Source organism: Eptesicus fuscus, chromosome 1 (assembly GCF_027574615.1).
Source record: "Eptesicus fuscus isolate TK198812 chromosome 1, DD_ASM_mEF_20220401, whole genome shotgun sequence".
In the NCBI taxonomy this organism is placed as follows: Eukaryota; Metazoa; Chordata; class Mammalia; order Chiroptera; family Vespertilionidae; genus Eptesicus; species Eptesicus fuscus.
The window spans coordinates 113178427-113201161 of NC_072473.1; the positions used below are offsets into that span (position 1 = coordinate 113178427).

Below are 22735 nucleotides of genomic sequence, written 5' to 3' on the forward strand. Positions count from 1 at the left end.
CATAGAGTAGAGGAGAAGAGGGAATATGAGTGGAATATTTAGGGGGTCTAAGAGTGTTGAGAATGGAAATGATTTTGAAGGTAGTTAATCAGGAGCAGAGAAAAGGATAAGTATGAACTGAGGAAGATATAATTGAGGACTCACAGTCTTCTCTTTCCTTTTGCTCTTCAAATGTTATTTCTAATTTCTGGCCCATTTTTTATTATGAGAAGACATGTGGTTCTCATCAGTGACCTGGAACAGTCTTTTGTAGCCATCAGTGATAAAGGAAACAGCAATGAGACTTTTTCTAGAATGTGAACTATGCCAGAGAATTATATTTAGGTTATAATTTGTTTCCTGGATGACTTTCCAGTTCTACTATTTAATTTCTCAGATACCAGTATTAGTGCTTTCATCTTTCCTTTGAATTATCATATTATGCTTGCTTATTCTTTTCCTGACACAATTAGACCAACCAAACTTTTATTTGGCCTGAAAACTTTTTTTATTAAATTGGTTGGGTTGGGGTTCCATACAGGTTTCTAGTATACATTTCTATGATACATCATCTGAATATTGCATTGTGTGGCCACCATCCACAGTCAAATTGTCTTCCATCACTACATATTTGGCCCTCTTTGAAGTAAACCTATTCTTGAGTGTTTGAAAGAGCAATGGTACCTTTGCCAAAATCAGTAGCAGTCAGTGAATTCCCTAAATCTGATTATATAATCAAGTTCTGTCTCCTCACTGATCAGCTCATTACATTTTCTTAGTATTGATTGCACTGTCATGGCCAATTTATTCCGAACCACTGCTAACATTGCCTTTAGTTCCAGTCATTAGATAATCATGAAATCAACTTGTAGTTGTTAATTAGAAAAAAATCATAAAAGTAGCATATCCAAATACATTTAGGATCACTTATGTTATGACTGGGCTGATACCAACATGCTTATTTTTGTATTCTGGTATGCCACCTCATCCTTAAGAACATCTGGCAAAATCTTTCTGTTCTAGCCCTAGCCAGTTTAACTCAGTGGATAGAGTGTCAGCCCTCAGACTGAAGGGTCCTGGGTTCTATTCCAGTCAAGGGCACATACTTGGGTTGCAGGCTCTATCCCTGGCCCTGATTAGGACGTGGTAAGGAGGCAACCAAGCTATGTGTCTCTCTCACATCGATGTTTCTCTCTGTGTGTCTCTTTCCCCTTCCACTCTCTAAAAATCAATGGAGAAATATCCTTGGGGGGATTAACAAAAAAAAAAAACACAACTTTCTGTTCTAAGGTTTTTCCACCAAGGTTCCATCAGATGTTAACAGAGGTTCTGCCCTAAAATTGTCTCCAGAAAAAAGAGATTCATTAAATGGCTAGATTTACAAAATAAATATTTTAAAAAAACACACAAGATGTTAAGAGCTTTCAATATGCTAAAAAAAAAAGTCATAAATCTCCAAGGAAGGGATATTGCATATATATTTTCCCAAAACTTATTTGACCATTGAACCCTTTATTTGTGCAATACCTATTAACATTTCTTGAGGAATAGGATTTTGGAACCACTGGTCTTGGTGCTCTATGTTTCATCTTTTGACCTTTGATTTTGAAAGGAAGTAAGAGAAGAATGGGCTTGCTATGAGGACTGTCTTTTATGTGGTTTACATGATCTGTGGTCACTCTTCAGACCCTGAGTTGTATTTCTTAACTTGCCATGTATATAGTTAACCCAGCAGGTCTTGAGTTGCTCAAATCATGCACATTTTTAGAAGGGTCTGCTTGCATAACTGGCCTTACCTAACTCCTGGAAACTGAGCCTTTGTTATTAACTGACGAGTATTTTACATGCCTGGAACTTTGAACCAGGTTTACCAGCTTTTCTAGATCATTTGTGCAAAAAAATATGATTGTAGTGAACACTTGCTTTTCTACTGGGAATCTGAAGGTTAGTGACTGAACCCCATAAAAAAATCAGGGCCCTTAGACTCAAAAGAGCTTCCCTGGCAAAAAAAAAAAAAAAAAAAAGACACACAAAAAAACACCAAAAAAAACCCCACTATTCATATTGCTAGGGGATTGATTGTGTCCTATACAACTCCATCGGGAAAAGCACTTGGAAATTGGAGCCAGTATCCTTCAGACTCCACCTAATGTGCTTTATTAATCCTGCTCTGTATCCTTTCACTGTAATAAATCAGAGCTACAGTTATCACAACTTCTAAATCTTAAAATTCCTCTTATGAGATCATCAAAACTGGGATTAATTTTAGAGATTACTGACACACCTTGAGTGCCCAAATTTTTTTGTAAGTTTCAGGTACCTAAGAGATAGGCTATCAGTAGTCAATAGAACAGGAGTGGGGAGCCTTTATTCTGCCAAGGGCCATTTACATATTTATAACATCATTCGAGTTCCATAATCAACTTAAAAATTACCCTGCTATATTTGGTCAAACATTTCATTAACTTACCTCTAATGCCTTGGCCGGACCAAACCAAATTATTTTGTAGGCTTTATATGGCCTGCAGACCAGATGTTCCCCACCCTGCAGTAAAGGAAAGACTATTAATACAAAGATCACCGGGCATCCTTCAAAGTACTTGCAACTTGTATAATTGTTCACAAAATACTCGAAAACCATAGCAGGATTATAAGCTTGTAATTGAGATCATATCAGTGCCCTTTTAGACAATAAAAATGGTTGAATCTATAGTCAGTTTTATTCTTTTTGAAGACTTCAGATGAAACTTTTTCCTAAAAAGAATATATTAAGTTTTGAGTGATTTTATTTATTTTTTAATATATTTTATTGATTTTTCACAGAGAGGAAGAGAGAGGGATAGAGAGTTAGAAACATCGATCAGCTGCCTCCTGCACACCCCCTACTGGGGATGTGCCCACAACCAAGGTACATGCCCTTGACCGGAATCGAACCTGGGACCCTTGAGTCCGCAGGCCGACGCTCTATCCACTGAGCCAAACCGGTTTTGGCTGATTTTATTTTTTTAAATATATTTTTATTGATTTCAGAGAGGAAGGGAGAGAGAGAAAGGGATAGAAACATCAATGATGAGAGAGAAGCATTGATCGGCTGCCTTCTGCACACTCCACACTGGGGATTGAGCCTGCAACCCGGGTATGTGCCCTGACCGGAAATTGAACTGTGACTTATTTATTTCCACTGAGTGATTTTAGAGCTAACAATATGGCTTGTAGAACTTTTAAGAAAGGGTGAAGGATTTCAGCAGTGTTAAATAGCCTCATTAAATATTTATAATAATAAGGCAGTTAAGTGAAATAAGTCAGTCAGAGAAAGACACGTATCACATGATCTCACTCATATGTGGAATTTAATTAACGAAATAAACTGATGAACGGAGTGAAAAAATAATAACAAAGCAATTGACATATATTAATCACTTGCCGTATGACAGTTACTAGTGCTTTTACTTGTATCATCTTGTGTAATTCTCACCACTACTCTGCAAAGCAGGTATAAAGTCATTTTCATTTCATAGATGAGGAAGCAAATGAAACTAAAATAGTAATAAAAACACATTATAGAGAGTAAGTAACTTGCCCAATGTCACATTCTCTAATAAATTATTATTTCTAATATTATTTTTTAAACAGAAAAAAGGAGTTCATCGTTGTACAAAATGCAGACTTCAATTTTTGACCAGCAAGGAGAAACTGGATCACAAGACCCAGCATCGGACTTTTATAAAACCTAAAGAACTAGAAGGCTTGCCTCCTGGTTCAAAAGTGAGCTTTTAAATATGTTGTATTGTAACATTTTGTGTGATTATAGAAATAACCTCCTGCCTGGTTTTAGCTATTGAATATAATATTTAAAATTTACTTCTGATTGTCGTTAAGCTTTTAATTTTAGGTTTTATCTTATGTTTGGAAAGAAAAACTTTTTCCATTCTTTTTTGAGTTGATAGACATGTGCTATATTGGATCATATTCCTTTGTAGTGAGTGCAAGTAAATTAACTGTAGTTTGAGTCAGTGGTTTGTTTCAATATTCTGTAAACTATTTCTGAGCTATTCCAGTTGGCAGCATATATATCTGCTTCAGCCGCTAGACTGTAAGGTTAACATCATGTTTAATTTATCTTTGTGTCTCTGGAATTTGTCATAGTGCTTGGGTGCCATAGTTCATTGAAGTTGGTATTACTGAGTGTTCTCAGAGAAGCAAGTTCTGCTTCTGAATACCGTTGCTGTTTTAAGAGCGCAAACATGTCTGACTGCAAATTTCCTTTTCCCTGTTTGCCTTATGTACATTTTCTCTGACTTTTTTTTAATGTAAAGTCAGCTGTTGGCTATGTTCCAGTGGAGAATGCATAATCCAAAGTGAACAATTCCCAAACATTTATATTTGGCTTTGAGTACTTACCTTTAAATGTGAATATGTCTACTGTTTGAAAATAATGTAAAACAGTGCTCTGAAGATGTAGAGTGAGAGAAGCTATCCGGTATCCTTCCCTGCAATCCATTCATTCCATGCTGAGACTAAGACATACAGAATATTAATGTAAGCAGTGCAGTCCTCCCTCATATCTTACTTTATTAGTAGTAATAATTAGTATATTGCATTATAACATCATTATAATATTAATCATAATGATTGGGACTAAATGTCTTATACTTTAGAATTAAGCTTTCAGCGTGTTTTTTCATAAATTCTATTATGTAATCCATGTAGCAATTCAGTGAGGTAGACAAGGCAGATATTATTCCCATACCATAAATGAGAAAGCTAAAAGAGGATAAGTTACTCAAGGAAGAGGTGGTACTGAGATTTAACCTTGGGTCTTTTAACTCCTAGTTCAGTGTTTTTTGTGTGATACCAAACCACATGTATTACATATGATTTCTTCATTGGCTGCTCCTCAAGTATATGGGGGTAGTATAGTCAAATGATTAAAGAATGTAAATAGGCAACTGTGTTTTTCATTATATTAATTAATGGGTATAATCAAACATTTTCTTTTTCTAAATACTAAATGGTAAATTTTATATTAGGTCCCTTAAAGGAAATTCGTAATATTATTAAATGCTCCATGATATATGATGACTTGATGTAACCACCACAGTAACCTTTGGAACCATAAATTCTGCCCAGTGAGTCCCCAGAGACAGCAGGTTACATTTATTGGAGATCTATTTTATGGTTACCAAAAAGTAATTTAGGCCTTTCCATATTTATTATTTGAGAATAAATTTTGACCTCTAAATTTGTGAAAGCTATTTAGTTATATCCGAGTATAAAATAGACATGGAATGTGCTCTTTTGATATTCATAAAATTACTACAAGCTACTAATTATCCATATCTGTGTTAACATATAAATACTATCAATACAAAGCTGTAATAGTATGACAGTAAATAAATTTCATTTCATTGGTATGACCATTTAGAATAAATGGAAGATTTAACTGATTGTAATTTACCCTTGCCATTTTCAAAGTAATGATTTTTAATTTTTTGTATTGCAGTGATTTTTGAAACAGCTTTATTGATATATAAATCATATGGCATACTATTGATCCATTTAAAGTGTACAATTCAGTGTTATTTAGTACATGCACAAAGTTGTGCAAACATCACTACAATCCATTTTAGAACATTTTCATCTCTCCCAAAAGAAACCCCATACCCATTGGCAGTCGCTTCCTATTTCCCTTCTACTAGCTTCAAGCAAACTTTAATCTATTTTCTGTCCCGGTGGATATTTCTGTTCTGGATATTTCATATAAATGGAATAATACCATAAGTGATTTTTATAATTGACTTATTTCACTTCGCATAATGTTTCTGAGATTCATCCATATTGTAGCTTATATCAACATTTCACTCTTTCTTTATGGCTGTATCAGTCAGTACTTAGGTACTAGTACTTATGTATCAGTACTTCATTCTTTATTTATGGGTGAATATTATTCAGGTGTAAGGATATACCATATTTTATTTATCCATTCATCAACTGATGGGCATTTTAGTTGTTTCCAGGTTTTGTCTATATGAATTATGCATCTATGAGAATTCATGTACAAGTTTTTGTGTGAACACAATTTTTTATTTCTCTTGGGTAGAATTGCTAGGAATTGAATTGCTGGGTTATATGACAACTCTTATGTTTAACATTTTGAGGAATTGCCAAACTGTTTTCCAGAGCTACTGCACCATTGTACATTCTCACCAGCAATATATAAGAGTTCAATTTCTCCATATACTTGGCAACACTTTTTATTATCTGCCTTTTTTTGGGGGGGGGAGGGAGAAAATGAATTTTATTTGTTTTTTTAGCAATGGCATCATTGTGGGTAAGAACAACAGAGGCATGGGAATCAGTTCCTTTGGGGGAGGCTCAAGCTGCCAGAATCCCTTTTCCCTCCCCACTTTGGGCACTTGGGGGTTTGGGGAGAGGAAAGAGAAAGGGCAGGGCATGATTGATAAAGCTGAAGAGTAACAAAAGGTACTGGTGGGTTATACCTGGGGCCGTGGGAGGGAGGATGAGGTCCAGGGGCTCTTAGGTATTCAGGTCTGGCCTCTAGTCCTTTCCCTTCCCTTTCTTGGCTTTGGCCTTGGCTTTGGTCCTGGGGGTACAGTGCTTGGTTATGCGGATAGTCTCCTGGCACTGGGCATTGTACCACGCCTTCTTCAGGGTGCCTTGGCAGTCTTTGGTGCCGAGTTCCCATCACAAGACCCCCAGCTCTCAAACTTTTACTTGCATTCGGCTTCAAACTCCTTCTTCCATATGCTTGGCACCCTGCACCGGATGCACTGAGACTGGGCCCCCCAGGTACCATCGCAGAAACCCGCCCCACAGTCCTTGCTGCTAGGGGTGCAGAGCCCCCAAGTCCACTCTTTGCATTCGCTCCCCGAGCCACCCTTCTTCACTTTGTCTTTATTTTTGGCCACCACAGAGGTGAGTGCCAGCAGATTGAGGAAGGCGAGGAGGAGGAAGCCTCAGTGCTGTATCTCGCTTGCTGCCCTCGATGCTTCGCTTCCTCCAGTGCTGGCCCTCCAGTGCTGGCCTGTCCCGCTCCAGCCACTGCGGCCCCTTTTTTCTCTTATCTGCCTTTTTTATTATAGCAATTCTAGTTGGTCTTAAGTGATATCTCATTGGACTTTTGATTTACATTTCCTTGATGACTAGTGATGTTGAGCATATTTTCATGTGCTTATTGGCCATTGTATCTTCTTTGAAGAAATGCCTATTCATATCACTTGCCCATTTTTCTAAATTTTTTTCAATTATAGTTTATATTCAGCATTATTTGTTTTAATTTCAGGTATACAGCATAATGGTTAGACAACTATATACTTTACAAAATGTTCCTCCTGATGTTTCTAGTACCTACCTGGCACCATACATAGTTATTACAATATACTTTCCCATTTTTAAATTGGGTTATTTGTCTTTCTTTCCTTTTTATTGATTTTATTGGATTGACACTGGTTAACAAAATTATATAGGTTTCAGGTGCACAATTCCACAACACATCATCTGTACACTGCATTGTGTGTTCACCACCCCCAGGTTATTTGTCTTTATACTGCGTTGTAAGAGTTCTTTATATATTCTGTATATAAGTCCCTTATTAGATATATGTTTTGAAAATATTTTCTCTCATTCTATGGCTTATCTTTTCACTTCCTTAATGGTGTCCTTTGAAGCACAAAAGTTTAAAATTTTTATTAAGTCCAATTTATGTTTTTTCTTTGGTTGCTTGTGCTTTTGGTGTCATATTTAAGAAATTATTGCCTAGCCCAAGTTTACAAAGATTTATTGTTTTCTTCAAAGAGCTTCCTAGTTTTAGCTCTTACAATTTGGACTTTTGGTATATTTTGAGTTAACTTTTATATCTAGAAGGGATCCAACTTGATTGGCATGTAGAATATCTATTTGTCCTAGCACCATTTGTTGATAAAACTATTGTTTCCCTCACTGAATTATTTTGGCACCCTCGTGAAAAAACAATTGACCATGCTGTGAGTGCTTGCAGTGACCTTTTAAATATTACTTTGATGATTAATTTTATAAAAAAATGTATATTGCCTTCATATTTATAGGTTACTATTCGAGCTTCATTTGGATCTCATTCAAAGCCATCAACTGCATCTTCCAGTGATACTCCAAGCACTTCTTCTCTTCAGGTCTCACCTCCAAAGTCTAAAAATACAACTGCTAAAAGCTCCACAAAATCAAATGCAAGTAAATCTAAGATACGTAAGGTTCGTTCAACTATTTCCAGTACAAGTAAAGTAGCTAATTCAAGTAAGCAAGGTAAAGGTGCATCTAAATGCAAAGGAAAAACCTCTTGCAAGCAAAAGAAACAACGAAACAGAAAGAACAAAATCATCATAGCTTTGAAGAACTTAAGGTAATCTGATTTGCAATATCAATTTAATATTCAAATTAAAGGTTTATTTTATTGTAATTTACCAGATCACAAAACTCCCTTGCACATTTACATGATGATTACTTATCTTAAAGGCCAAGCAGTAAAAAGGTACTTTTTATAACTGTTGGACAGAACTTGAATTACTGTGTTCATTGTATAATTGTCATCTTTTACACTTATATTTTGTGTTTATATCTTATGATAGTTAAATTGGTTAATATGATCTTTTTTATTCCAGGGTAAGTTTAACTACTGTTAGATTTTTTATACTTATTCTAGCTTGTTGTTTCAAAGAAAATTTCAAATTATAAGTCTCTATTTAAAGATGTTAACTTAAATATCTTAGCTTCAATTAATAAAATGTTAATAAGGTCTTACCTTATTATTTTTGTTTTACAATATAAATTTTATCATTTTTTTTCTGTTTCCATAAGGTGTTATCGAGGAGTTCACAAGTGCATTGAGTGTCATTCCAAAATTAAAGATTTTGCGAGCCACTTTTCAATACATATCCACTGTAATTTTTGCAAATACAACACTAACTGTAACAAAGCCTTTATAAATCATATGGTGAGGTGAGTTAAATATGTACACTCTCAATCAAAACTGCCATTTAAGATGTTTGTTTTTTCAAACAAATCTGTGCTATTAGAAGCCAGTTTGTCACATCAAGGAGCTAAAAGGATCTAGCAATAGGGAACTCCTAGGCTATTACCCAGTACTACTTTCTAGCATAATAATTCATGAAATTAGTAGCACAAAAATTTCAAGAAGTTAGACTAATGAAATTAAAATAAGTTTGTTAGGAAAATTTGTTTTTCTGGGTCTTTCAAAAAGTGGTTATTTCCAAGCAAAGCTTTTTAAATGTTTCAAAAACATAAATAAATACATGTAACCACATAAGCAGTCACTTTGAGAGACATCAGATTTGTCAAAGATGCTAAGACCATTATTGGCGTTCACATATGCGCACTCTCTCTCTGTCCCTCCACCCCTTTGTCTCTCCATCCACCCCTCTTTCAAGCCATCCATCTTTGCATTCATTTCAATGAAATGTGAAATGAGATACTATAGGGATATTCCAGGGATGATACTACTGTTGAAATTTCTTTTCATATATCAATTCAATTTATATTATTTTAGTACCTACCATATACTTTATGCTAGAAAAAATACTTCAGAGCCCACATTACTTTCATTTGGATCTTATTGGTATGTGCTTCCTTCAGGATGGATTATTTTTAGTAGACAAAAAAATTTTAATATAATTATGCTGTTGATTCAAATTAAGGTAGTCGCACTTAATTTTTTTTTAGTCAGAAATAAGGTATAACCACTAAAAGTGGTTTTCTCTGAAATCATAACAAGACCTCTGTGTTACTTTCTGGTAATAGTTAACTTCCAATTTATAGGATTTGCCCACATTTTTTATGGCTTGCCAGGTCCCCCTCCCTCCCTCCTTGGTGATGAGCCTGACCTCATGGTACCTTGATTTCTTTAAAGCCAGCACTTCACATCCACTTTACATGTTGACCCCCTTCTTACCACTGTCCAATCTTACCTCATTGTATACAATATTCACTTTGAATTCTCATTACTCCATGACTTTGAGTTTTGACCCCTCTTTTTAGTCCAGCAGCACCAATCCAACTTTATAGTTAACCTCATCCTCAAAGTCATTTGTTTGAATGTTGCTTTATTTTTGCCCTATAATCCTTTACATCTTTAGTCATGCTTAACCTTGCTATCCTTGAATCTTTTATCCTTTTTGATCTGTCTCTATGCTCAGTTATAGACTATGAAGCTGTGCTTGATTCGGTCAGCTCTTAATTCATTTTCCACTTTAATTTGGTCCTCTTTTAAAAAATAACTCTTTTTATCTACAAGGTCTGTTTAAATCCTTTTAAATACTCTCAAAATTTATTCTAGCCTCTCAGATGTTATCCTTTTCTAATTGCTCAGAGATCACCCTTTTCCTTTTTCCCAAGATTAACTTTTCTACCTCAAGTTTTTCTCTTCATCCAGACATTAATCTTAGAAAAAAACATGCCCCATTTTTTCAGAGTTTACCCTGCCTCTTAGCTCCTCCATTTCCTCTGTAGCCTTATTCAGTTATTTTGCGCCTTCGTTTCTTCTTTTTCTCCCTACCATTCCTTCTGCCTGCAAATATTTTCAGGATTTTTTTTTAAGATGAAGGGAGTTTACCTTTACTTTGCATATTTTCTTCCTTTTATTGACAACATTTGTAAAGAGTTTCCTTTACTATCATTTCTTTATCCTTTGTAATCTGAGTATCACCCCCGCCTGTCAGTTAAAGCTGCTTCTTTTTAACAGGTATGCCCTAATTACTAAATCTACTCACTATTTTTCATTCTTATTCCTCTGTGACTTCTTTAGAGTATTTGATATTTTTGATAACTCACTTTTCAAACTCTTCTCAACTTCTCTTAAACTGTTACCAACATTTTTTTAAACTTCCTTTTTGGCTACTCCTCTGTTTCATTATTTTTTCTTTCTTCAACTCTTTTGGCCTCTTTCCTTTCTCGGTCCCTAAACCACTCTCAGATTTTTATCTTTTACCTTTCAACTGTAAATCCTCCAATTTCAATGCTGAGTTTTCCTAAGATCCAACTCTTCATCTTTATTTGAGAAATATTTTCACCTTTGACTCACTGGCATCTATAAAGTACACAAATAAGTCGAAAACATTGGCTATCTAGGACCCAAACTATTATCACCCAATGCCCTTTAAGCTCAGTCTGTCTTAAGGCATAATTTGCATAAACGTGGAGCATCAGCAAGAAATAGTATACTTTAAGTTTCTGAAGTCTATAAACTTCTCTTGATCTGCCACTACTCATCATGTCTTGCTAACAGTCCACCTTCTGCAGTTTACCACTCTGCCTCCCAATTACTACAGTGGTTCTGCATCCATACCTCAGTTGCTTTAAACCAGGCCCCTGCCAAACTTTTTCTAATTATACTGCTGGGGAAATCCTGGTCTCTTATTCTGTACCAATCACATGGCTGCCCCAACAGGGCTTTAATTCTGCCCCTAATTTATAGAAGATTAAATTGAAAAATATTTTTGGTGTTTCTTAAAACTATGGGTCATTCTGGTCTCTCCTTTCCCATTTTCCATAGGCTCCTCAACCATCTTCTAGGATCTCCAGACTCATTCTGTCCCAAAATATTCCCAGTTGGCTCCAGGCTTCCTTCATAACTTTTTCCTAATTTCCAGTGAGCCCCAACCCTGCACTTCATTGTCATCACATACTGAGTGCTTACTCATTATTAACCCCATAGAGAACTAACTTCTACTTTACTCTTCTAAGGGCCTTGTAGGTCTCTTTGCATTTCCCCTACTTCTATGGTACCTTGCTTCCCATGTTGCCTCAGATACACTACCCCTGAATGGTACACCCTCACTCCAACCCAGTGTAGATTTTGTCATACATTTGAACTCTGTACATACAGAAGCTTTATTTTCTCAGAGGTTGAGTACCTTTATTACCAGCCCATACTAACTCTAACAGAAGTCAGGTCCAACTTCCCCAATGTGTAGTTTGTCTCACATTAGTATCTAAACTGGCTTTTCCTTATTTTTGTTACTCCTTAGAATGTCCCTCTCCTTCCCTCTCAGTTTATCTTTTTTCCATGAAGTATATGATTGCCACAGCCACTCACAGGAATCATTCCTTTCTTTGTGTTCTGTACCATTCAGGCATTCTACCTCATAATTAAATGTGTCTGTCTTATCTACTTGAGAGAACAGGTCTTTGTATTCACCATGGTACCTACTCTGGGAATATTTTCTTGGGATTATATCTAGCCATAATCTTTCTTTACTTGTGCATACATGATATGCTGGTGATAGTTACCTTGTGTCTAAGGGTAACCAGTGGCCTGGTATGTTGGCTGGCTTGGGTCTGTCAGTGTAAACTAGGGCTAGTGCTTCTCAAAATTTATCTTGCACATAATCACTCGAAAAACTTATTGAAACTCATTTATGGGCCCTAATAACAGAGATTAATTCAGTAGGTCTGGAATAGATCCTGAGACTGCATTTCTAATAAGCTCCTAGGTGATGCCGACACTGTTGGTCCATGGACCGCACTTTAATACTGTGCTAGGCCAATTCTGGCTAATCCTGTCTGGCTTACTAATACAGGAAAGCTTTCCTTAACAGTTTGAAAGGGGGTATAAAAATTGTTACCATTGCTGCAAAACTTGGTTAGTGGTTTTCTGTTCTGTGTGTAGAGGAATTATTGTTTTAACTCCTGAGCTGTTTCCTTTAATCTGCTTTCCTTAAAGGCTCTCCTAGTAATTGCAAAAGATTCTTTAAATGTTTCACTTTTTTAATAATAAAAAATGTCATTTAGCCCAGGAAACATTTACTTTGAGGATCATTCAGATTGTCCCCATTCATTAAGTATATTAAGATTAGAAAGTGATAATTATTATTTGTAACAATTTATATTGTAGTAAAATACACTATTAACAAATACTTTTTAGATTGTTTTCAACTCTTAATAGTTGGAAATTTTTAGCCCAGCCAGTGTGGCTCATTGGTTGAGCATCAATACATGAACCAGGAAGTTAACAGTTTGATTTCCTGTCAGGGCACATGCCCACGTTTTTGGGCTCAATCCCCAATAGGGGGCATGCAGGAACCAACCGATCGGTGATTCTCTCTCATCATTGATGTTTCTATCTCAATCTCCTTTTCCCATCCTCTCTCTGAAATAAATAAAAGCATATTTTTAAAAATGGTTGGAAATTTTAATTTGATGGTCTTTGCATTTTTAACTCTGAGATTTTTTTAAATCTTCATCTGAGGATATGTTTTTATTGATTTGAGAGAGAGAGAGAGGAAGGGAGAGGGAGAGAGAGAAACATTGATGCCTCCTGTACATATCCTGACTGGAGCCCTGCAACTGGGTATGTGCCCTGACTGGAATCAAACCCACAACCTTTTGGTATTCAGGACGCCACTCCAACCAACTGAGCCACGCTGGCCAGGACAACTGAGATTTTTTTCAGATATAATGTTGAGGTACTGATCATTTAAGAATATTTTCAGGGAAATATGTTGTTAGAAAATACACAAATAAAGTGAAATATAAAATACAAATTTTGAAGTAAACAGAGATGACTAACAGAATTTTATAATTTAGACCAGGATCTTTTATTCAAAACTAATAAACTGATCATAGACTTGAAATATAGTCATAAAATTAATATGATTTATTGTATAATAAAATCTTGTTTGTGTCTTATTTCCCCAGTTATCATAGCAGCCATCCAAGTAAACAGTCTCCTCTTTTTCATAAACATTGTGGAACTCTCAGGTAATTAGCTGATCTTTTTCTGTTTTCTTTATTAAAAAATTATAGTAACTTTTTCTAACCTGATGCTGGCATGCCTAGTTTGGAAAATGAAATGATTGCTACTAAACATAATAGAGTTTTATTCATTATATTCTTAGATCAAAGAGGGGATATGTTCTCTAACTAAACTTTGTTTCAGTGGTGTTAGTCATTAAGAAGAAACTTTCAGCCCTAGGCAGTTCACTCAGTGGTTAGAGCATCAACCCGCAGACTGAAGGGTCATGGGTTTGAATCCAGTCAAAGGCAGGTACCTGGGTTGCAGGCTCAATCCCTGGCCCAGGTCAGGGCATGTGCGGGAGGCAATCAGTCGATGATGTTTCTCTCTCTCTCTCTCTCTGTCTCTCCCCCTCCCTCCCATTCTCTCTAAAAATCAATGGGAAAAAAATAGCCTCGGGTGAGGATTAACAACAAAAAGAAGAAGAAACTTTCATGGATTTGCATTCAAAAATAAAAATAAGGCTCTCCAATATTTAAGATACCTAGTAATTAACACTTTTTGGTTTTAACCAATATATAGCTTCATAATTCGTATGTTTTTTCCTTTTTGAAATAAAGAAAATTGTGCAACTTATTTACTATACAAAGAAATTGTCGATGAACATTTCTAAAGGTACTGATAATTAACTTTGGTTATACCTACCACACACACTTAGCTCAGAATCCACTAAATAACTACAGTAATACAAGGAGGTTTGTAATGAGTGCCATGAGAATTAATGATTTCAAAGAGAAGAGTGGTTTCTATTTATACAAAGAGTCACAAGGGCATTCTAGTTGGAAGGAATAGCATGAATAAAAAAGCGGAACCAAAGGACTTGTGTGCTTGCATATGAGCCTAACCAGTGATCATGGACCACAGGGGGGGTGGGGGCATGCGTGTGGAGGGGTTTGGGATGGGAATGGAGGGGGGTTGAGGACAAATATATGATACCTTAATCAATAAAGTAATTTTTTAAAAAAGCAGAAAGGAAAAAAGCAGAAGTCATAGTACAGTTTGGGTAGAGCATGAAGTTCATATAAATACTAGAGGCCTAGTACATGAAATCTGTGCACTGGTTGGGGCCGGAGGGGGGGGAGGGGTCCCTCAGCCCAGCCTGCACCCTTTTGCAGTCCAGGCCCCCTTGGGGTTGTCCGACTGCCGGCTTAAGCCTGATCCCTCTCACAATCTGGGATCCCTCACTCCTTACCGCCCATCTGCTCACTCCTTACTGCTTGGCTCACTGCTCCTTAGTGGCAGGCTCCTTACTGCTCAGCTTGCTGCTCCTTAGCACTGCCTAGGAGGCAGGAGAGGCTCCCACCACCGCCACTGCACTTGCCAGCTGTGAGCCTGGCTTCAGGCTCCCACCACCGCCACTGCACTTGCCAGCTGTGAGCCTGGCGGCTGCTCCCCCTGTGGGCACGCACTGACCACCAGGAGGCAGCTCCTGTGTTGAGCATCTGCCCCTGGTGGTCAGTGCGCATCATAGCAACTGGTCATTCAACCATAATGGTTGCTTAGGCTTTTATTATATAGATAGTGTCCCAAAAATGTATACACACAATTATAAAGGAAAGGCAGTGTTTATTGAAATACATATCATTTTCAAAATTGAGCTCAGCTGTTAAAGTGTGTATACATGTTTTTGGGACACCCTGTAGTAGTGAGATCAAAGTCTGGGGGAATAGTTTTTAGATCAAGATTATGTTCTTGAAAAAGGTTAGGGAAATTGGACTTAATTTGAAGGCATTGGGGAAACCATGGGTGTTTTATGCAGAATCAAGAGTACTGAAGAAAGATCAGTTTGGAGGAGTATAAAAGATGAGTTGTAGCTGGATAAAGCACATAGACTGTTCAAGATTATTGTGGTACTTAAGACTGATTTAATAAGAACATGGGTTAAGGCAACAATGTGATATTATATTATGTTTAAGAACATGGGCTCTGGAATCAAAGGGCTGAGTTTCAAACCTGGTCCTGGCCTTGCTAAGTTTCCAAACCTGACTTTGTCCTCTATAAAAAATCAGTTATTAATAGCACCTACTTCTTTGGATTTCTGTGCTATTTAGATGAGATGAGATGTCTAAAACCTTCAGCCTGGCCCCAGGGAGTGCTCAATAAGTTGTTAATATTTTTAAAATGTTTGAAATATTGACAGTTTTAAGGAAAAAGAGAGTTAAAGATAACCGATTTTAAACCTTTGTCTTGGGGACATGACCTCATAAGAGAGGTCATTCAGGAGGAGTGATTTTTAGGGGTGAGGAGGAAAGCACATGACTTCAGTTTTAGGAAGATCATTTTTTGTGTGACAGCCAGATGTAAATACACAACAAACTGTTAAGACTAGAACTGCAGGGGAGAAGTCAGTCTAAGGAATGCTACTGGTTTTTATTTCTATACAGATGAAATACTCAAATTTAAAATGAACTATAAAAGTATATTTATGCTTTGTTAACAAGCTGATAATAATAATAATTACATTATTGTTAATGATTTCATTTTTTCTGATTTTATTGTCACTTAAGATTTTAGATTGTAGGCTCCACAGAGTGTATAAAGAAGGTCCTCAGCAAATATATATTGAATGAATCAATATTACATACTTGCTTTGCATATAGGCAAAGGTATAGAAAGATTGTGCCTTGCACATATTATGCAAGTTTTTAGTGGAGCCACAACTGGGCTTTAGGTCTCTTGACTCCTATCTTTTAGCAACTGGTATGAGAGGGAACAGTTTATAAAGTACTAAGTGTTAGCATAACTTAGACATGGTTATACCATTTTCTAAAGTACCATTTCAGGTATATCAGACTTATATAATAAAATTGAAAATTTATGGTTATGATGCATAAAAAGTCAAGTGTTACTACATGGAAAAATAATTATTGAACCTATATATGGATTTTCATAAAAGATAAAAACCTTTTCTTTCTGTCTTCTTTTTTTCCATAGGGGCATTACTCTAGTGTGCCTTAAATGTGATTTTCTGACTGATTCTTCTGGCTTAGATCGTATGGCTAAACACTTAAGTCAACGTAAAACTCATACTTGCCAAGTTGTAATAGAGAATGGTATGTGTATATAATTGCATTACTTTGAATTTCTGATATATATTACTGTATTTTTATCAGTCACAATATGGGGTTTTAATTTTATTAAATTGATAGTCTCACTCATCATATATGCTATTTTAAATGTAAAACTCTTCTTCTAATTTCAGTTCCCAAAAGTACCTCAACTTCTGAATCCACTTCTGAGTAAGTTTCTTTTCATTCAGTGCATTTTTCTTTGATGGATTTTAGCACTGTTGCATATTTTTAATGTATAATTAATAGAAATGAAAAATATTAAAGTATTTTGTTTTTGTTTTTGTTTTTAAAGCTGCTTGTTGAAATAGATTCCTGCTCTATGGAGCTCGTGCAACCTGGTGCAAGACAAGTTGGAATTTCCTAAGTTCAAAGTTCTGAAGTGTTTTCTTACACAGAGCCAGTTTCCTAAGTTCAAAGTTCTGAAGTGTTTTCTCACACAAAAATGGTTAAATACCCAAGTTCATGACACTAGCTCTCATTATTTAGCTCTTTTCAGCTTTCAGATGGCACTAGATTCTTATTCCACCTTATCTTTGTGTCAGGTTAACATATCTTAACATGCTCTTTTTTTCTCCAGTTGGCTCTCTCCAAAAATAACTTTTTGTTTGCTATGGTCTTTCTTTGCTTTGCTTTAAAATAATTTGTGTTTTTCTCTGCTGTACTTGCCTTCAGAATATTGCATTCCAAATGATATGGCTATTCATCTTTTTTGTCTGTTTTGTCTGACTTATTAGTTAATTTCATATAAATCTTACATTTTTAGGTCAGATAGCTGTCTTCTCGTTCCTTGTCTGTCATTGTTCTATTTTTCATATTTTTCAGATGCAGAAGCAACACAGAAATTTCAAAAAATGTCCAGGGTACTCCTGGTCAGTGTCCCCCTTCGTTGGACACAACTGATGCCTGTTCTCTCTTTCCAAGGAATGTGAATTGTTTAACTGTGAGACCTCCTGTAGGTTGTGGCCTTAGGAAATCAGATCTTGGGAAGAGTCACTTCCTTCATGACTGTCCGATGCTAATTTGGCCAGAGATGACCTCAAGGCCCACCAATTTGAGCACAACTTTCCATTGGGGGCTTTGGTTCTTGATCTTAAGCTTATGGTTTGATTCTAACCAAGAAAAGCCCATCAAATCAATGCTTTATCACCTAAGTTGAAGTTTAATCATTTTGGCTGCTGCCCTTTAGTCTTCTAGCATGCATGCAGTCCAAGGAATATAAAAACTGATTGTATAGGGAACCAAGGCTACTTTCATGCTCTTGGAAAAAAAGTTTTTTAAAATTACACTTCCAAAGTTACAGTTACTTGTACTATCGTTTTAAAATTTTATCCAGTATTAAACCTAGGAGTTTTCAACAGTACTAATAGTTTTAAAAATTGAAAGTTTATTTTAATTTTATCTTGGTTTTATGTTGTTCTTCAGAAAATTTTTTGATGTCTTTTGTTATGTCCACTTTTATCTCTTTTCTTTAAAATATATGTGTTTGTTTCATTTTGTTCAGAAATTCCTTAGAATTCTCTCTATATATCATGTAGCTACCTATTGGTAGCTTCTTAATTTGCTAATTGTTCAGACCATTAGAGGTTATTACATCCTCTGTCCATCTTAGGACTATTATTAACATTATTTTAGTTATTTTGAGTTCAAAGACATAATAAGTTTGGAAAAACATTTTCTGTAGACCCTAAAACAAGTTTTAAAGTTACATTTCTATACATCTAATACATATTATCTTCTTAGCCATTAATGTAATTCCTTTGGATAAAGATAATATATTCAAAATTATTGGGACCAAAAAACGCACTTGTTTCTTGCCCATATATAAATATATATATATAGATGTATATATTTTTTAATTTGGTGTTTGTTTATTTTGGTTACATTTATTATAGATTTTCTGAACAGTTTTGATGTTATTACTTATTTTTTTAATAAAAGTTGTATTGTTAAAGTGCCTCAGGAATTATTTTTTAACAAATAACATCATATAAAAGCTGTAGATTTTATCATACAACTAGGAGCATTGCTTTGCTTCTTACATGGAAGTCTGATTACTTAGCCTACAGATTGAGGGTTTTATCTACTGAGTGCATGTTACCATTTTTCCTCCAGCACAGTTAAAAGCTCACTGTTTATACTTTACTATTCTTGAACTTTAAAGGCTGACAGGAGTTCCTTTGTGATCTTTATAACCATGAAAGTGGGTGGACTCTGAAGTTGTTTGATTCAATCATGAGTGGTTTTTCACCTCTTAACATCAGAATCCTTGAACTATATTTTGAAACAGTCTTAGCCCAGCTGGTGTGGTTGAGCATCGACCTATGAACCAGGAGATCATAGTTCAATTCCCAGTTAAGGCACATGCCTGGGTTGCAGGCTTGATCTCCAGTGGGTGGCATGCAGAAGGCAGCCTATCAATGATTCTCTCATCATTGATGTTTCTATATCCATCTCCCTCTCCCTTCCTCTCTGATATAACTTAAAGAAAAACTGTCTTAGTCCACTTAGGCTGCTATAACAGAATACCATAGACTGGGTGGCTTATAAACAATAGAAAATTTTTCTCACAGTGCTGGAGGCTGGGAAGTCCATGACTGGTAGATTTAGTGTCTAGTGAGAACCTCTTTCCTGGTTCATAGACAGTCATCATCTTGCTGTGTCCTCACATGGTAGAAGGAGCAAGAAAGTTTTCTGGGGTCTATTTTATAAAGACACTATTCATGAGGGCTCAACTCTCCTGACCTAATCACCTCCCAAAGGCCCCATCTCAAAATACCATTACATTGGGTGTTAGGTTTCAATGTATGAATGAGGGAAGAGGGACACAAATATTCAGCCTATAACAGAAACTATTAAAAGCCAGTTTTAATTACCACTTGTAATATAGTCTAATCTTTGCAATTCATACTCAAAAGAGTTAAATCTATTAGTTTTAATTTTCCAGACTGATTGCTGCGTAAATGATTTTCCAAAATCTTCAAAAGTAGATTCTTTCTTAGTAGTGGGCTTGGTGGTATTCTACTGTTTATTTCCATATCTGTCTCTGGGATGGCCTTTCATCCACCACCTTTCTTTCTTTTTAATATATTGTTACTGATTTCAGAGAGGAAGGAAGAGGGAGAGAGAGAGAGAAACATCAATGATAAGAGAGAATCATTGATCGGCTGCCTCCTGCATTCCCCACACTGGAGATTGAGCCCACAACCTGGTTATATGCCTTGACTGGGAATTAAACCATGACTTCCTGGTTCATAGATCGACACTCAACCACTTAGCCACACTGGACAGGCTAATCCAGCATCTTTCTACCTATTTTGTTTTTTACTTTACAAAAGGAGGAGGGCATGTGCTGGGGGTTGGGAACGGCTGGGGAGAGGTCAATGGGGGGAAAATGAGACTTATGTAATATATTTAACAATAAAAAATTTAAATATATATATGACATAAAATTTGCTATTTTAACCATTTTCAAGTCAACAGTTCAGCAACATTAATTATTAACTATACCGAGTTTTAAGTTTTTGCCAGAAATAACTTCTTTGTGGTTTTAACATAGCTTCTCTTTTTATATATTTTCTCTGCTTCTGTCATAGTTTAAAAATATAAGTTACATTCTTGCTATAGCAATATTTTAGGTATGTGTACAGCTTTGTATTCCATAAGACTCAATTTCTTACAGCAAATTTCTCATTTTCTTAAAGTATAATACTCTTAAAATTCTGTTTCCTATAGCATAATTTTTTTTACTTTTTTAAAACATTTTAGATGGTCAGTACTAAACTTATTTACAGATGGTTAGTTGAGTTTTAATTGGGGCTAATGAGTTTTGGTTTGACAGTCTAATCCCTTTACCTTCAGTCTGTTCTAACAGTCATGCTTTCGGCTGATTCAGAAATGGCTATCTTGTGCATGTGTGCTTTTTGGTTACAGCTGAGTAAAAGATGTGATTGACTCAGTTTCAGTCCATCACCATTACTAGAAAAGTAACGTGTAAACTACAGAGATTTAGTTTCTTGCTCTTTTATTTTCACACTTTGCCAAAACACTTCTTTGAGCCTCATTTATTTGTTCAGCAAATATTGAGCACTTACTATGTGCCTGACACTGTTCTGGGTGCTGGAAAATAGACTGAAATCTCTGCCCTTGTGGAGCTTACATTTCATTCAGTTGTGGAAGACAAACAATAGAAAATTATATAGTGTGTTAGATGATGATTAATACCATAGAGAAAATTAAGTAGGGAAGGATAGTGAGTTAGAGGTTGGGGGTTGGGAAGCTGCCATTTTTAATTTGGTGGTCAGGGTAGACCTCCATGAGAAGGTAACAATTGAGTAAATATCTGAAGGAGGTGAGGAAGTGAGCTACTTGGGTATCTATCAGAAAAGCCTTCCAGAGAAAGAATAGCAAATGCAAAAGCCTTGAAGGGGAAATTCGAATCCTCATACATTGCTGGTGGGAATGTAAAATGGTTCAGCCACTGTGGGAAAAAGTTTGGCAGTTCCTCAAAAATTAAACATAGAATTACCATATGACCCAGCAATTCCACGTCCAGGTATATATCCAAAATAATTGAAAGCAGGGCGCTAGCCGATTTGGCTCAGTGGATAGAGCATCAGCCTGCAGACTAAAGGGTCTTGGGTTCGATTCCAGTCAAGGACACATGCCAGGGTTGTGGGCTTGATCCCCAGTAGGGGGCATGCAGGAGGCAGCCAAACAATGATTCTCTCTCATAGTTAATGTTTCTATCTCTCTCTCCCTCTCATCATTAATGTTTCTATCTCTCCCTCTCCCTTCCTCTCTGAAATTAAAAAAAAAAATTTTAATTGAAATCAGGGACTCATATTTGTACATACATGCTCATAGCAACACTATTCACAGTAGCCCAAAGATGGAAACAACCCAATGTCACAACAGATGAAGAGATAAATAAATTGTAGTATATCCATACAATGAAATATTATTTAGCCATAAAAAAGGAAAAATAATAAAATATTACATATTATATAATTTCATTTATATGTAATCTCTGAATAGGAAAATCTATAGAGACAGAAAGCAGATTGGTGGTTACAAGGGGCCAGGGGGAGGAGGGAATGGGGGTGACTGTTTAATGGGTTGCAGGGTTTCTTTTCCCAGTGATGAAAATGTTTAGGAACTAGATAGAGATGGTGGTTACACAACATTGTAAATGTACGAAATGCCCTGAATTGTTCATTTTAAGATGTGGGTTTTTTTTTTTCATTTTTATTGAATTTATTGGGATAACACAGGTTAACAAAATGATACAGATTTCAGGTGCACCATTCCAACACTAAGAATGGTTAATTTTATGGTATGTTAACCTTGTACCAAAAAAACTTAGCAGGCCCTGGCCAGGTAGCTCAGTTGTCCTGATACACCACGGTTGCAGGTTTGATTCCCAATCAAGGCACATACAAGAATGAACTAATTAATTCATAAATAAGTGGAACAACAAATTGATGTCTCTCCCTCTCTCTAATGTCAATAAAAAAAAAAAAAACATTGGCAAACTAGGAGTATGAAGGCAACCTCCTTAACCTAATCTAATAAAATCTATAGCTAACATAATGACGAGGAAGAGAAAAAAGGGGGGCTTTAAAGGAGGATCATGCCTGACTCAAGGAATAGCAACAAGACTGATGATGCTACAGTAGAGTGTGTGTTCATGGGGGGAAGGGGTTGGAGGAGAGAATAGTACAATATGGGGCCTGAGGGATGATATGGACCATGTAGTATAGGGCCTTAAAAGCAATTGTAAGGATTTGGCATTTATCCTGGGATAGTAAGCCATTAGTGGATTTTGAGTAGATGAGTGTTTTACACCTCAATGAAAAACAAAAATCCTTAAGTATAGTCTTAACAG

The 22735-nt window shown here is 36.0% G+C and overlaps 1 protein-coding gene and 1 pseudogene across 1 annotated transcript in view; one reads left to right on the forward strand and one right to left on the reverse strand.

Moving 5' to 3' along the window:
* ZNF280C (zinc finger protein 280C) overlaps nt 1-17694 on the forward strand; it is a 51182-nt gene extending 33488 nt beyond the window's left edge. Inside the window, exons 14-20 of the mRNA XM_008153916.3 lie at nt 3613-3744; nt 8064-8374; nt 8830-8970; nt 13684-13746; nt 16715-16833; nt 16983-17019; nt 17144-17694. Coding sequence (XP_008152138.2) covers nt 3613-3744; nt 8064-8374; nt 8830-8970; nt 13684-13746; nt 16715-16833; nt 16983-17019; nt 17144-17159 — 819 coding nt within the window. The 3' untranslated portion in view covers nt 17160-17694. The remainder of the gene's footprint in view (nt 1-3612; nt 3745-8063; nt 8375-8829; nt 8971-13683; nt 13747-16714; nt 16834-16982; nt 17020-17143) is intronic.
* On the reverse strand, nt 6538-7365 carry LOC103297227 (midkine-like; annotated as a pseudogene).
* Nucleotides 17695-22735: the final 5041 nt, after the last annotated feature.